Consider the following 16,858-nt stretch of genomic DNA (forward strand, 5'->3'; position numbering starts at 1 on the left):
TCAACATTATTTACTTTTTTCTTTGTTACTTTACATTTTTTGCGTCAAATTGTAATGTACTGTGTCAGTTCATGTTGGGGGTACATTCACCACCAATTTTATATGAATTTAATAGTATTTTGAAGAAAGAAATATGAAAAATCCTAAATTTTATGGTGCTTATAGAAGATCGTCGATCACACCATATGTTAATGGTTTGAATTGAGAAGTTGGTGACATTTTGAAAAATACAATTCCGAGATATTGAAAATTGCTTTCTATTCATTCATAGAAATATCTAAATTTAAAAAAGAAACATCAGATAGAACAACATTTTATTGGTTTTATTTTCAAGAAAACAAAAATCAGTAGTTCAGTGAGACGTATTCCGCTCTCCGCTAAGGATGTAATTTATTTTGGTGTCGATGTTAATCCTTTTCTTTTTAAATCTACCTCAAAATTTGTGTGTTTATTATTATTTGCATGGCTAGGAAGAGAGACCACCATTTCTGTTGGTTAATACCAAGGTTTATAATTTGCGGTCTAAGTAGTTTCTGCGAAATTAAGAACCCGTGAATACAAAATTCTTCAAAAAAACGCTAACATTAGGCACCATGAATATTACCTGCTATACAGTAATTTAATATCAGCATGTGAAGCAGAGTTATGTCCCTTCACTTATTGAAAAATACACATGAAGTGCTAAAAAGTTGATGTTTCACAATTTTATAATATCTTAAGAAATATTTCATCTAGAATAAAAAAAACATGTACAAAGACAGTTACTGTAGTGGTCATTATCTTTTCTCTGCTGTTAATATTTTGTTGAAATGATTACTAAATTCTAATAAGATGTAATATTATCCACCATTTAAATCGTACATGATAAAAATATTTCAGAACAAGTTAGAATGCAGATGTACGGACCAGGTACTACTCATCCATCCAATCCATTGACAGATCTGCCATATCCTTTGCAAGTGGGAGTCAATTTCCAACAGGCTCATATGGTGGAAGCTGATGAAATGTCAATGGGATTTGCAGGAGTAGGACCACAATCTCACAACAGCAGTATTGTTTTTCCAAGGATTTCTGGTCCAGACACTACAAGACCATCAAATAATGGTTTCTCTGGAGCAGGATTACAGTCAGTTTCTGGATTTAGTAATGACAACATGAACAATCCTGGAAATGGGCATATACAGGTGGTACCAAGCACTAGCAGCAGATCTCGAGATATAGTTAGACCATTATTGTGGCAAGATCAGCAGCCAAATAATGGTGCAGTTCAACAGTCAGTTTCAGGATTTAGTGATTACTGGATGAATGACAGAGGAAATACACAGATGTTACCTAGTACTGGCAATGGATGTAATTTAGAAACAGGTGAATGAAACTGTATTATACCCTAAAATCTTGATAACAACCTGCTTTATTTTTGGTAAGGATTTTGTGGCTCATTTTCCAGAAAGACTTATTATGGAATATGGTTTTAGCATATGGAAATGAAATAAGCTTACATTCAAGTCTGACACTCAACAAAACCATTTTTAGCTTGACTATAGGAAGTACAGTCAAACTTGTGCTAGCGACCACCCGTGAATAGCAACCACCTGTCGACAACAACTGGTCTCTGGTCCCCCCTTAGCAAAATGCTCATAAAAAGGCCATGAATAGCGACCACCTGGTGACCGCGATCAGCGACCGGCCTAATTCATTCCCAAGGGTCATATTTGCCCCCCAATAACGACCAAGCTGGACCGTTCTGGCATGATAATATTTGAAATCCGCCAAATTTTCACGACTTTCGCATTATAGCAAACATAATAATTATTGCATGATTGAAAATTTGCAGGTTTGACCGGCCGAATTAATACAGAGAACATAAAGAAAGCAAGAAGCTGTAAAACTACTTTTTATCAGCATGATAATGGCTAACTGAGAAGTGACTCTTCCGCCCTAATAAAGACCACCTGTGAACAAAGACCACTTTTGCTTGTTCCAAGGAGTGGTCTTTGTCCACAGGTTTGACTGTATATGTCAAGATAATCTTACCTTCCTTTGCCTTTCCATCTGCACCTTGGTTAAAGTTTTGATACACATTCACTTTGTCTCAGACTCTGTTATTATTTGATGAATTTACTTATTTAAATAGCCCGCCCGCTTAGCTCAGTAGGTAAGAGCGTTGGTTTACAGATCGCGAGTTCGATCCTCGGGTGGGGCGTATGTTCTCCATGACTATTTGATAAACGACATTGTGTCTGAAATCATTAGTCTTCCACTTCTGATTCATGTAGGGAAGTTGGCAGTTACTTGTGGAGAACAGGTTTGTACTGGTACAGAATCCAGGAACACTGGTTAGGCTAACTGGCCGCCGTTATATGACTGAAATACTGTTGAAAAACGGCGTTAAACCCAAAACAAACAAACAAAATACTTACTTAAAGGGAATGGCAATGTTGTTTTGATGTTAACTCCATCTGGTGTTCATTTAAAGAAGTGTAAGAATTTTCAAAATTGACTTAAAAATGAGGAAGTTGTGAGCATCTAAATATTTTATCAAAAATGGCATCCATTTTGTTACTACAAAAAATAAAATGGCTGCCACCATGATCAGTAATTTTCTTAAATTTCAAACTGTCATATCTTTTTCAATAGTGGTTCAATTTTAAGAAATTCTTTCAGTGTTATGATAGGCTTCAGGATAGCTTTTATATGAAATTAACTTATTTTCAGGCTTTCCTTGTCCTTTAAAATAGTTGTTCTTCATCATTACCCATAAGATATGACACATGGGCCAGAACTAACATCAACATCCAATGAATTATTCCCGATTAATTAAGAGTTTCAGGTTAAAATTTTATGTTCTTGTACTCTGTCATTTCTAAACGGATTTGATTAAAACTTGAAGTACCATAAGTTATCTAACATCATCATCCAAGGGGCATTACTCCTTTTGTTGTTCATGTTCATGTACTTATCGGACAATTTGTCTGTCTATCCCCTCGAATTCCGATTGGTAACTTGAGAATGTTTCAGTCTAGGAAGCTCATACTTGGTAGGCAGGTTTTCTAAACTGGCATATGACCCTTGTTGATTGTGTGGTTGGTTGCACAAAGGTCAAGGTTATTATGACCGTGAGCTTGAAAATGGTTTCGGAATGCTTCATTTCAAAAACCTCAAATTTCATTGGCAGATTGGTCAAGACAGCAAATGACTCCTATCAATTTTAAGGTTTGTTGCTTAAATGTCAAGGTCAGGTGATCTGGAGCTGAAGATTGTTTTCCGGCCAATATATCAAGATCATTTAAGCTCAGTAACCTCAAACTGCATAGGTACATTAGTTGTGTCTGGCAAATGACCCCTATCAGTTTTAAGGTTGATTGCTTGAAGGTCAAGTTCATGATGACCTTGAGCTGAAAATTGGTTTTTCATCGATAATTGAAAAACATTTCAGTGCAGGAGCCTCAAGCGGCAAAGACAGGTTGATTTATGTAAAGATCTGTAGGTCAAGGTCATGGTTACCTTGAGATGCAAATTTGTTCCTGGTTGATTACTAAAGACTGCTTCATCTTGTAAAGACAGTTTTCACACATTTTGTGTTAATGTTACTGCTTGCATTCAATCAGGCTTTTGTGTCAAAGCCATTTTGGGACATATATTACTTACAGTGATTGTTCTTGTTTTATTAGCTCACCTGTCACATAGTGACAAGGTGAGCTTTTGTGATCACCCTTCGTCCGTCGTCAGTCCATCCGTGCGTCAACAATTTCTGCATGATAGTGGTTTCATTTATGATTTTATTTTAACCAAACTTGCACACAACTTGTATCACCATAAGATCCCGGTTCCTTTCTTGAACTGGCCAGATCCCATTACAGGTTCCAGAGTTATGGCCCCTGAAAGGGCCAAAATTAGCTATTTTGACCTTGTCTGCACAATAGCAGCTTTATTTATAATTTGATTTTTACTAAACTGGCACACAACTTGTATCACCATAAGATCTCTGTTCCTTTCTTGAACTGGTCAGATTCCATTATGGGTTCCAGAGTTATGGCCTGAAAGGGCCAGAATTAGCTATTTTGACCTTGTCTGCACAATAGCAGCTTCATTTATGATTTTATTTTAACCAAACTTGCACACAACTTGTATCACCATATGATCTTGGTTCCTTTCTTGAACTGGCCAGATTCCATTATGGGTTCCAGAGTGATGGCCCCTGAAAGGGCCAGAATTAGCTATTTTGACCTTGTCTGCACAATAGCAGCTTCATTTATGATTTGAATTTAATCAAACTTGCACAAAACTTGTGTCACCATAAGATCTCGGTTCCTTTCTTGAACCGGCCAGATCCCATTATGGATTCCAGAGTTATGGCCCCTGAAAGGGCCAAAATTAGCTATTTTAACCTTGTCTGGACAATAGCCGCTTCATTTATGATTTGATTTTAACCAAACTTGCACAAAACTTGTATCACCACAAGATCTTGGTTCTTTTCTTGAACTGGCCAGATTCCTTCGTGGGTTCCAGAGTTATGGCCCCTTAAAGGTCCAAAATTGGCTATTTTGGCTTTTGCAGCCATATAGAGACTTCATTTATGGTTTTATTTGATACAAACTTCCAAAATTTCTTCAACAACAATAAATCTTGGATTTGACAAATCAAATCCATTCGTAGGTTCCAGAGTTATTTTATATCTGATTACCTCCCCTGATTGTAATCAAACTGGATTTATATTAGTAAGTACTTACAGGCAGGGCTCCGGAAATTTTGAGAACTCAATCGGTTTGAAACGAAAATCCTGATATCGGCGCTACCCCACCCACTGCATTACCAATATACCATATTAATTTTGTAAAACGTGATAGAGTAAAGAAATAAGCATGTCATGCAGTAAAAATGAGTTACCGGTCACCGCGATTTACCATACAATGAAGGCAGTTATTCAGTGTTATGTGTGAACGTTACTTTGTTTAAATTACGATGTTTTTCCGAGAAAATACTTGCATGGATAAAACTGCCGAGGCACTGACACCGTGTACCTAACTGGTCTAAAAGCCAACGCACGTGACTTCGGTACTGTATACACGACAGATACTTTGTGATGTTTCCTCATTCTTTGAAGGAATTTTATAAAATACAATGCGTCAAAGTTAATTACTTGGCATATATTCTCTGCTAAACATCCTCAGTATTTTCAGATTACTCTGCCGCGGACCGAATTTGTATGTTATCAGTTTATGTGAACACTGAGATCAAATTTCCCGCATGTATAGTATCAAAAGGTCACACGGGTTGGCCACGGATATTTCACTGACGTTGTACTACATTTTATAAAGTAATATGTTCTCTTCTGATGTAAACAAAATTTCATTTTGAAACATTTTTTAAATGACCAATTTGATAAACAGCGCCACTCTGGTTTTCTTTATCATTCGTGTTTGCCAGTCCATTTTTTCTTCTGTTTTTTTTTTTTGTACAGTGGGTTGCAAAGACGATTTTCTGCACTTGTTTCAACTGGAGCCCCAACAAATGAATCCTGTAATTTTTACAAATCAAGTAATTATAAAAATATTTATATCGGTTTCCCGTGTTATGTCTCATTAAATGCAGTGACCATTTGTTTTTTACCCGTGATCAAACCTATAGCCTTTTGAAATAAACCATCCGCTGGATTCTAAATAAAAGAAGTGGATCCCCGTCGAAAGGATTTGGATCCAGTCAGAAACATTTGGAAACCAGTCAAAAATGTTTAATACATTGCAGTCGGCTGTCTGCAAACATTAAAGGATGTGCTGCGCTAGCACCGATTGCGTCACATGCTAATTACGGACCGATTATCAAAGTGACAATTAGATCGTTTGACATGTTTATTGATTATCCGAGGGTGCGACCAACAATTTCCTGCTTGGCAGGTGATCGTGTATTGAGATTTCAGACCGAAATTTATACTTATCTCCATTTTTACGGGACCGATTTTTTTAGTTTTTTCACTTCACGAATCGGTCTGAAAAGTCAAAAATCGGTCCAAAACCGACAAACCGGCAAATTTCCGGAGCCCTGCTTACAGGACTTATTTGAAATTTCATTATTGTCATTAGTTGGACTGAGCCAATGAGGGTAGATAACTATGGACTGATTTTATGTCAAATTACCTCCCTTTATTTCAAATTAAAATGGGTATATCTCCGTAACTAATGAAGAAACTGATTTGAAATTTCATTTATGTCAACAGATTTATTTGGCAGATCCTTCTTTTGTTAACTTACAATCATTTTTTTAATTACTTCCCTTTTACGTTACTATTAATAGCTTGTTTTTAGTAACTTTTTTATTATTGGCCGTAGGGAAAAACCGAGACCACTTTTCTGTGGTACAACATGGACCGTACCTCCAATTTTTAGGTGTATTTTGACATATCTGTACCTTGTAAGAATTTTTTTTTCTTTTTGGTTTAATTTCTTCCCTTTGTTTTTCCTGTCCTTTGGACTTAGATATTTTTTCTGAGGACCTTCTTGTCCTCAAGTGCAATGATAACAGGTGAGCGATATAGGGCCATCATGGCCCTCTTGTTTATGTTCTAACTTAATTACAGGCATAAGTAATGGAGGCGCTTGTGTGGAAATGGATGATGTTGCCATTGAGAGAAACAGGGAGCTGATACAGAGACTGAAATCTAAAGTTGAAGACTATGAAAAGAAAAAAGACAAGTGCACCAAATCTTTCATTGACATAGGATTCAATAGAAAGCAGGCAGAAGCAAATGGATCTGAACTGAGATATTTCACTAATGGTATGTATAATTTAAAACACCAATCTTACAGGAATTTTTTTACATCAGACACATGGTTTCATTTATGATTTTATTTTAACCAAACTTGCACACAACTTGTATCACCATAGGATCTTGGTTCCTTTCTTGAACCGGCCAGATCCCATTATGGGTTCCAGAGTTATGGCCCCTGAAGAGCCAGAATTAGCTATTTTGACCTTGTCTGCACAATAGCAGCTTCATTTATGAGTTGATTTTTACCAAACTTGCACACCACTTGTATCACCGTGAGATCTTGGTTTCTTTCTTGAACTGGCCAGATTCCTTTATGGGTTCCAGAGTTATGGCCCCTGAAAGGGCCAGAATTAGCTATTTTGACCTTGTCTGCACAATAGCAGCTTCATTTATGATTTGAATTTAACCAAACTTGCACACAACTTGTGTCACTATAAGATCTTGGTTCCTTTTTTGAACTGGCCAGATTCCTTTATGTGTTCCAGAGTTATGGCCCCTGAAAGGGCCAAAATTAGCTATTTTGACCTTGTCTGCACAATAGCAGCGTCATTTATGATTTGAATTTAATTAAACTTGCAGAAAACTTGTATCACCATAAGATCTCAGTTCCTTTCTTGAACTGACCAGATCCCATTATGTGTTCCAGAGTTATGGCCCCTAAAAGGGCCAAAATTAGCTTTTTTGACCTTGTCTGCACCATAGCAGCTTCATTTATGATTTGATTTTAATCAAACTTGCACAAAACTTGTGTCACCATAAGATCTCGGCTCCTTTCTGGAACTGACCAGATCCCGCAACAGGTTCCAGAGTTATGGCCCCTGAAAGGGCCAAAATTAGCTTTTTTGACCTTGTCTGCATAATAGCAGCTTCATTTCTGATTCGATTTTAACCAAACTTGAACACACCTTGTATTGAACCAAGATGTTGATTCCTTTCTTGAAATGGTTAGATTCCTTAATGGGTTCCGGAGTTATGGCCCCTGATAGGGCCAGAATTAGCTATTTTGACCTTGTCTGCACAATAGCAGCTTCATTTTTGATTTGAATTTAATCAAACTTGCACACAACTTGTGTCACCATAAGGTCTTGGTTCCTTTCTTGAACCGGCCAGATCCCCTAATGGGTTCCAGAGTTACGGCCCCTGAAAGGGCCAAAATTAGCTATTTTGACCTTTTCAGCTTAATAGCAGCTTCATTTAATATTTGATTTTAACCAAACTTGCACACAACTTGTATCACCATAAGATCTTGATTCCTTTTTATACGCCCGAAGGGACATATTATGTTATCGCCTCAATGTCTTGTCAGTCTGTATGTCTGTTGGTTAGCAATTTCCCTTCTGCTCTGTAACTGTTGAACCCGTTGAAGGATTTCAAAGAAACCTGACACAAATGTTCATCTCATCGAAACAGTGTGCAGAGCGCATTTGGATGGCTCACTTCAAGGTCAAGGTCACACTTAGGGGTCAAAGGTCATATGACTTCTTTTATGTGTATATTGCTCTGCATTTGCGTCGATTGCGGTGCTCTTGTTTATATTTGGCAGATCCTTCTTTTGTTGACCTACAATAATTTTTTTCAGTTACTTCCCTTTTATGTTACTATAAATAGCTTATTAAGTAATTTTATTATTATTGGCCCTAGGTAAAAAACCGAGACCACTTTTCTGTGGTACAACATGTATGGTACCTCCAATTTTTAGGTGTATTTTGACATATCTGTACCTTGTAAGAATTTTTCATTTCTTTTTTGTTAAATTTTGCCCTTTGTTTTTCCTGTCCTTTGGACTTAGATATTTTTTCTAAGGACTTAGATTTACTTTTAATTTCTTCCCTTTGTTGTTCCTGTCCTTTGGGCTTCATCAGTCAAAATTTTGCTCGATGTAATCCTTTGGGCATAAAACTACTGGCCTGATTTGAAAATAATTTTATTTGAAAATTTCAACTATATTTTCTCATAATTCTTTTGATTGATCTGGATTATGATTCTTTGATCTTCTTGTCCTTAAGTGCAATGATAACAGGTGAGTGATATAGGGCCATTTTGGCCCTCTTGTTATTCTAAGTTAACATGTATGTCTGTAGTAGTGTGAGTAGATGTATTCAGGGCTTCAGATGAATTTGACATGCATTTAGATGCTTTATGACAAGTGCACAGATTTTTTGCACCAGTGAGATGATGTCCTTTGACTGTAGCTTTAAGGTTAAGGTCAGTATATTACTTTAAGAAATCAAGGTAAGACTAAGGTCAGACTTTGACAAAGTTATCATATTATTTTGCATTTCACACACCCACACACGCACACACACAAAACATCTATTGAAGGCTGGGGAGTTAGATATACAGCTCTCTTATACCATTAAGTTTTGCTAGTACATTTCTTACCAAATCAGATTGTGCCTCCTGCTTATGTATAAAACTCAGCTTTTTCAGCTGATAGTAGCTCTTTAATACTTCTATAATTCCTATCTTATTTTAATGTATTAATGAACCAGGCATTTCACAAAATACATATTGATGTCATACATTTGTATTTGTGGCAAAAAAATTTTGAAAGAGGCAAGTTCTGTTGTTAAGAAGTAGATGGGATACACTACTCGTTATCAAGCTTCTAACAGTAAAGTTTATAATGCATGTCCTTCAATACATTATGCAAATGAGCCATTAGTCAGTAAGTTTGTAACAAACAAAAAGAGATTTTTTCATTATATTTCATATGTAGTAATCATAAAGAGTTCATGTTACACAAGTGTTTCTCAGTTAAGTGCCAGCACTTAGATAGGAACATAACTCTTATTTATGATGTTGGTTTATAGAACATTCAGAAACAAAAAAACATTCTGGTTATTATGTCTCACACACCAATGTGGTGGGAGACATATTGATTTACTTCTGTCTGTCTATGTGTTATTGTGTGTGTGTCTGTCTGTCACAAATCTTGTCCGCACTCTGTCGAACATTTTTCATCCGATCTTCACCAAACTTGGAACAAATTAAGTCCTCAGCCAAGTTCGATAACTAGCCAAATCAGCACAGGCACTTCAGAATTATGGCCCTTGAATTACCGAAAATACTAATGCCAGTGATACAGGTCTTGGTGCATGGTTGACTCAGATATATAATGCAAAAAATGCCAATCTACATGATTAGGCAGTTGTGGGCAGGGCTCCGGAAATTTTGAGAACTCAATCGGTCCGAAACGAAAATATGACATCGGCGCTACCCCACCCACCGCATTACCAATATACCATATTTGTAAAACATGATAGAGTAAAGAAATAAGCATGTCATGCATTAAAAATGATTTACCGGTCACCGCAAGTTACCAAACAATGAAGACAGTTATTCAGTGTTATATGTGATCGTTACTTTGTTTAAATTTTGATGTTTTTCCGAGAAAATACTTGCAGGGATAAAATTGCCGAGGCATTGATACCGTGAACCTAACTAGTCTAAAAGCCAACGCACATGACTTCGGTACTGTATACATGGCAGATACTTTGTGATGTTTCCTCATTCTTTGACGAATTTTATAAAATACAATGCGTCAAAGTGACATATTCTCTAGCTGCAAAACATCCTCAGTATTTTAAGAATACTCTGTTGCGGACCGAATATGTACGTTATGTGAACGCTGAGATCAAATTTCCCCATGTATTAATACCAAAAGGTCACGCTGGTTGGCCACGGATATTTCATTTCACTGGCGTTGTACTTCAGTAAGCAACTACATTTTATAAAGTTATATGTTCTCTTCTGATGTAAACAAAATTTCATTTTGAAGCGTTTTTTTAAAAGACCGATTTGCTAAACAGTACGTGCCACTCCGGATTTCTTTATCATCGTGTTTGCCAGTCCATTCTTTTTCTTTCTTTTTTTGTACAGTCGGGTTGCAAAGACGATTTTCTGTACTTGTTTCAACTGGAGGTCCAACAAAATATGAATCATGCAATTTTTACAAATCAAGTAATTATAAAAGCTATTTATATCGGTTTCCCTTGTGATGTCTCATTTAATGCAGTGACCGGTTTTTTTTTTACCAGTGATTAATCATAGCCTTTAGAAATAAACCATCTGTCGGATTCTAAATAAAAGAAGTGGATTCCAGTCGAAAGCATTTGGATCCAGTCAGAAACATTTGGAAACCAGTCAAAAATGTTTAATACATTGCAGTTGACTGTCTGCAAACATTAAAAGATGTGCCGCGCCAGCACTGATTGTGTCTCGTGCTAATTACGGACCGATTATCAAGGTGACAATCAGACCGTTTGACACGTTTATTGATTATCTGAGGGTGCTACCAACAATTTCCTGCTTGGCAAGTGATCGTATATTGAGATTTCAGACCGAAATTTATAGTTTTCTCCATTTTTATGGGACCGATTTTTTTTCGTTTTTTCACTTCACGAATTGGTTCGAAAAGTAAAAATTTCGGTCCAAAACTGACAAACCGGCAAATTTCCGGAGCCCTGGTTGTGGAAGACATACACTTTTCTCAAAAGCAGCTCTGGTATTTAAACTAATTAGAACATACATCTTGAGTGTATACAGTCATACAATGTATAGCAAGAAAGGTTTTATCATCAAATGCTGTGGTAGTGCTATTAGACTAGCATTGATTTATTTCATACTCTTTGAACAATTTTATCTCATTCACTACTTGATTGGTATTCACTAAATGTGATACAAGACATCCTTGCATAGACCTCTCAGATTTGTTAAATTTTTATGCCCCCACTTTTTTGGGGGGCGGCATATAGATTTGCCCTTGTCTGTCCGTCCTTCCGAGAATGTTGTGTCGCGCGTAGCTCCAAAAGTATTTGACGTAGAGTCACAAAACTTTACAGGAATGTTGGTCAGCATGTGTAGTTGTGCACCTGGGGTTTCGCGTCCGGATTCATTCAGTCCTGTAGGAGTTATGGCCCCTGACTTTGTGAAAATTAGTCATTTTAATGTTGCGTCGTACCTAGCTCCAAAATTATTCACCTAGAGTCACAAAACTTTACAGGAATGTTGGTCAGCATGTGTAGTTGTGCACCTGCGGTTTTGCGTCCGGATTTATTCAGTTGTGTAGTAGTTATGGCCCCTGACTTAGTAAAAAATTGGTCATTTTAATGTTGTGTCGTGCCTAGCTCCAAAAGTATTTGACCTAGAGTCACCAAAGTTTACTTGAATGTTGGTCAGCATGTGCAGTTGTGCACCTGGTGTTTTGCATCCGGATTCACTCAGTCGTGTAGGAGCTTTGGCCCCTGACTTAGTTAAAAATTGATCATTTTAATGTTGTGTTGCGCTTAGCTCCAAAAGTATTTGACCTAGAGTCACCAAAGTTTACAGGAATGTTGGTCAGCATGTGCAGTTGTGCACCTGGGGTTTCGTGTCAGGATTCATTCAGTCATGTAGGAGTTATGGCCCCTGACTTAGTTAAAGATTGGTCATTTTAATGTTGTGTCGCGCATAGCTCCAAAAGTATTTGACCTAGAGTCACCAAAGTTTAAAGGAATGTGGTCAGCATTTGCGGTTGTGCACGTGGGGTTTCGCGTCCAGATTCATTCAGTATTGTAGGAGTTATGGCCCCTGACCTAGGAAAAAATTTGTGTCCTTTGTCATGTAGTGGGGGCATCTGTGTCCCATGGACATGTGCACATTTCTAGTTTCCACTTCAGTGCACTTCTATCTAAAATCTGTACCTTTTGAATTGTCTAATGGATTTTTACTAGATGAAACATTAAAAAACGTACCTTATTTTAGCGATTATTACTGTTAGCAATTTGTATTTTTTTTCATTTTAGTTGGAAACGAGGTGATGTGCCTTCAGTGCCGTTCTCGTGCAGATAGAACAGACAAGTTTCATCATCGTGATGACTGCCTAGTGTATAAAACCTTGAAGGAAATAGGAGATGCTTCAGTAAATTTCATTACTATTTTTATGCACCCCGCCCCAATGTTTACTGCCAATTATTATAGAGGACAGGGCCTTAAATGTTGAAGTCACAATTACCTAGATACTGAAAACAGTTTCTGATTAATAAGTGGAAGTTACCAACTTGAATGTCTGCTTTAAATTATGGGTCAGTACATCAAATGTCAAGGTCACAGTGACCTTTAGACTGATCTCTACTGGTTTGTGCCTTTCTTGTAACTTAATGAGGTAAAGCTGTCAAACTGGTATACAGGTCTACCCAGTGCTTGGTAGTATTGATAGCCTCACTGTCAGCAGAAATTGAAGAGAAAATAAGCTTTTGTCATTTTAGTTTGACCAACAAATTTAATGGAGAGCTACTCTACTCACACTTACTCAGGTGTCCACAACTTGGTTAAGGTTTTATGCACATTCACTCTATCTCTGCTATTACTTGATGGATTTGACTTGAAACAGCTCCTTTATCATATAACACAAGGTCCATAACTCTGAATCAAATGTTTGTTCAGTTTTGTCTCTTTTTACTTAGAATTTAAGATTAAATTTCTTGAAACTATTGTTAGAATTACACTGAGTTATTCTGTAGTGTTGTAGTGTCAAGGCATAGGTTCATGCAAATGGTCCCACTTATCCTCTTTTAGCGGCCACCAGAGCTAAAAATAGGAAAAAATCTTCAGACAACTACTTCTCATGAATCTTTACAAAATTTGGTCTGTAGCATCCTTGCATGGACCTCTTGAGTTTATGGAGGATGATTATTCACCAAACTTGGTCGGTATTGTCCATATGACCCTCTGTTAGATTTGTTCAGATTGTTCAACTTGGCATTTTTTAGGAACCACCAGAGCTAAAAATATTAAAACCTTTAAACTGTTGAGCTTCTGCTTATGAACTAGTTGATGTATCTTCACCAATCTTGGTCTGTAAATCCTTCTATAGACCTATCCTAGATCTATTCAGATGGTAATGTTTGGCTCCATTAAGAGCTTTGAATGACTTCTTATGAAGCAATTGATAGATCTTCATTAAACAAAACTGTTGCATTTAATGATACATTGTGTTATGACCTATCCTAAATTTTTGGCCCGACCCTAAATGTTTTTATGGCCTTGGAGAATATTTTTTCAACTTTTAAAAGAAAAAGTTGCAAAACAGCACTTTTTATGCCCCCGAAGGGAGGCATATAGTTTTTGAACCGTCTGTCGGTCTGTCAGTATGTCCGCAATTTTCGTGTCCGGTCCATATCTTTGTCATCGATGGATGAATTTTCAAATAACTTGGCATTAATGTGTACCACAGTAAGACGACGTGTCGCGCGCAAAACCCAGGTCCGTAGCTCAAAGGTCAAGGTCACACTTAGACATTAAAGGATAGTGCATTGATGGGCGTGTCCGGTCCATATCTTTGTCATCGATGGATGGATTTTCAAATAACTTGGCGTGAATGTGTACCACAGTTAGACGACGTGTAGCGCGCAAGACCCAGGTCCGTAGCTCAAAGGTCAAGATCACACTTAGACATTAAAGGATAGTGCATTGATGGGCGTGTCCGGTCCATATCTTTGTCATCCATCGATGGATTTTCAAATAACTTGGCATGAATGTGTACCACAGTAAGACGACTTGTCGCGCGCAAGACCCAGGTCCGTAACTCAAAGGTCAAGGTCACACTTAGACTTTAAAGGATAGTGCATTGATGGGCGTGTCCGGTCCATATCTTTGTCATCCATGGATGGATTTTCAAATAACTTGGCATGAATGTGTACCACAGTAAGACGACGTGTCGCGCGCAAGACCCAGGTCCGTAGCTCAAAGGTCAAGGTCACACTTAGACGTTAAAGGTCATTTTTCATGATAGTGCATTGATGGGCATGTCCGGTCCATATCTTTGTCATTCATGCATGGATATTAAAATAACTAAGCATGAATGTGTGACACAGTAAGATGACGTGTCACGCGCAAGACCCAGCTCCGTAGGTCAAAGGTCCTAAACTCTAACATCGGCCATAACTATTCATTCAAAGTGCCATCGGGGGCATGTGTCATCCTATGGAGACAGCTCTTGTTATTTATGCTTTAAACATGGTGAGTGATATTAGAAATAAACTTACTGATGCTCTAAAGGCATAACCCCCTTATTTGTATTCATTTTGTGACATAAAAATAATTTCCGAAAAGTCTCACTAAATAAAAAAAAAGTAAAAAAAAAAAACAAAAAAATTCCGACCTACCTACCCTAATTTTTTTGAGCATGTTACCAGAAAGAAAAGAATTTTTTTCTTAGGCCTTAATATTCCAATACTTTCCATCATCTATATTGTATGACACCAGTTCCATAACTATGATCAGATATTTCATGAATTGTGTCCCTTTTTACTTACATTCTTAGGTTAAAATGTTGATGTACTTTCACTCTATCTGTGTTGTTACTACATGTACTGGTTGGGAACCATTTTCCGGACACATTTTCATATTTCGGCTCCATTATTCCCTAAAAAAATATTTGACATAAATGAAGCCCACACTGCACAAACTTTAGCTCCTTCCACATGCGATGTTGTAATCAGCATCGCGTTGTGACGTAAAATATGGGTTCCATGGGGCCTCAAATGGGGTCACTAAAATAAGTTATTTTTCCCGTCAGGTAAACCAGTATCCGGACAAATATTTTGACGGTGTTTTGTTGTTAATTTGATATCAAAATAAGTAATTACACTATTTCTACACCTTTCTTTATCATTCATCTCTTCAAAATTGCAAATGAAACATAACCCGACGTTCAATAGTAGCTACCAAAGCAAACCGAGGTTGACCATAAAAAACTCGAATTTCGTCTAATACGAATTCTTAATAATACCAATAGATATAGAATAAAATTAGTGAAAAAAAATCGACAGCCCTGCATCTTGCGTAACTTTTAACATGAAATTAAAAGAAGAACATGTTATCAGCAGACAATCATCATGTAGTTTGATTATTTCTTCCCCACTTGATATCTCGGCATGTGTGAACTACTGCGCATGCGCAATACTATCTTCATGCCCGGTTAAGACAGAAAGTTGTTTTGTAAACGCATGTGAGTTATCATCAAAAACCCAAACATTATACAGCCTTATAAAATAGTGGTTTGTTGTAGACATGAAAACAAACACCTAAATGATCTAGATGAAACAATTACATGAATAACAATGAAATAAAGCAGATATTACATGTCTCCGGAAACTGGTCCTGTCCGGAAAATGGTTCCCAACCAGTATATGGCTTTGACATTGAAAACCATTTCCGGTCAGTAACTTGAGAACCACTTGACCCAGAATGATGAAACTTCATAGGATGATTGGTCATGCAGAGTTGATGACCCCTAACAATTTTAGGGTCACTCTGTTTAAGGTCAAGGCCACAGGGGCCTGAACATGGAAAACCATTTCCAATCAATAACATGAGAACCTCTCGACCCAGAATGTTGAAACTTCATTGGATGATTGTTCATGCAGAGTAAATGACCCCTATTGTTTTTGGGGTCACTCCGTTAAAGGTCAAGGTCACAGAGGCCTGAACATTGACAACCAGTTCCGATCAATAACTTGAGAACCACTTGACCCAGAATGTTGAAACTTCATAGGATGATTGAACATGCAGAGTAGATGATCCCTATTGATTTTGGGGTCAATATATTGAAGGTCAAGGTCACAGTGGCCTGTTCATGTAAAATCATTTTTTGGAAATAACATGAGAACCACTTGACCTACAATGTTGAAACTTAACAGGATGATTGGACATGCAGAGTAGATGACCCCTATTTATTTTGAGGTCACTTGATCAAAGGTCAAGGTCACAGGAGCCTGAACAGTGACTTGAGAACCACAAGGCCAAGAGTGTTGAAATTTAGCGGGATGACTGGACATGCCAAGTAGATGATCCCTATTGCAGCCAACCATCAGTGTCTCTTTGACTTTCGCTCCTGACCCCTATTGACTTCTTGCCTATAGGACTTTGCATTGGGGGAGACATGCGCTTTTTTACAAAAGCATTTTCTAGTTTCTGCTTAATTTTTAATGCACTTCCACACTGTCTCTATTATTATGTATCCCACATCATTGTCTGTCTGTGTGTCCGTCTGTCACAAATCTTGTCCGCACTCTTAAGTCAAACATTACTCATCCGATCTTCACCAAA

General features: G+C 37.4%; 1 protein-coding gene across 2 annotated transcripts in view; it reads left to right on the forward strand.

Annotated features, from left to right (window-relative positions):
- LOC128555776 (uncharacterized) overlaps positions 1 to 16,858 on the forward strand; it is an 85,410-nt gene that overhangs the window by 50,689 nt on the left and 17,863 nt on the right. For both annotated transcript variants that reach the window (XM_053539279.1, XM_053539280.1), the window contains exons 4-6: positions 880 to 1,365; positions 6,575 to 6,772; positions 12,553 to 12,668. In XM_053539279.1, the coding sequence (XP_053395254.1) occupies positions 880 to 1,365; positions 6,575 to 6,772; positions 12,553 to 12,668 (800 nt within the window). The remainder of the gene's footprint in view (positions 1 to 879; positions 1,366 to 6,574; positions 6,773 to 12,552; positions 12,669 to 16,858) is intronic.

The sequence above is a fragment of the Mercenaria mercenaria genome, chromosome 3 (genome assembly GCF_021730395.1).
Source record: "Mercenaria mercenaria strain notata chromosome 3, MADL_Memer_1, whole genome shotgun sequence".
Taxonomy (NCBI): Eukaryota; Metazoa; Mollusca; class Bivalvia; order Venerida; family Veneridae; genus Mercenaria; species Mercenaria mercenaria.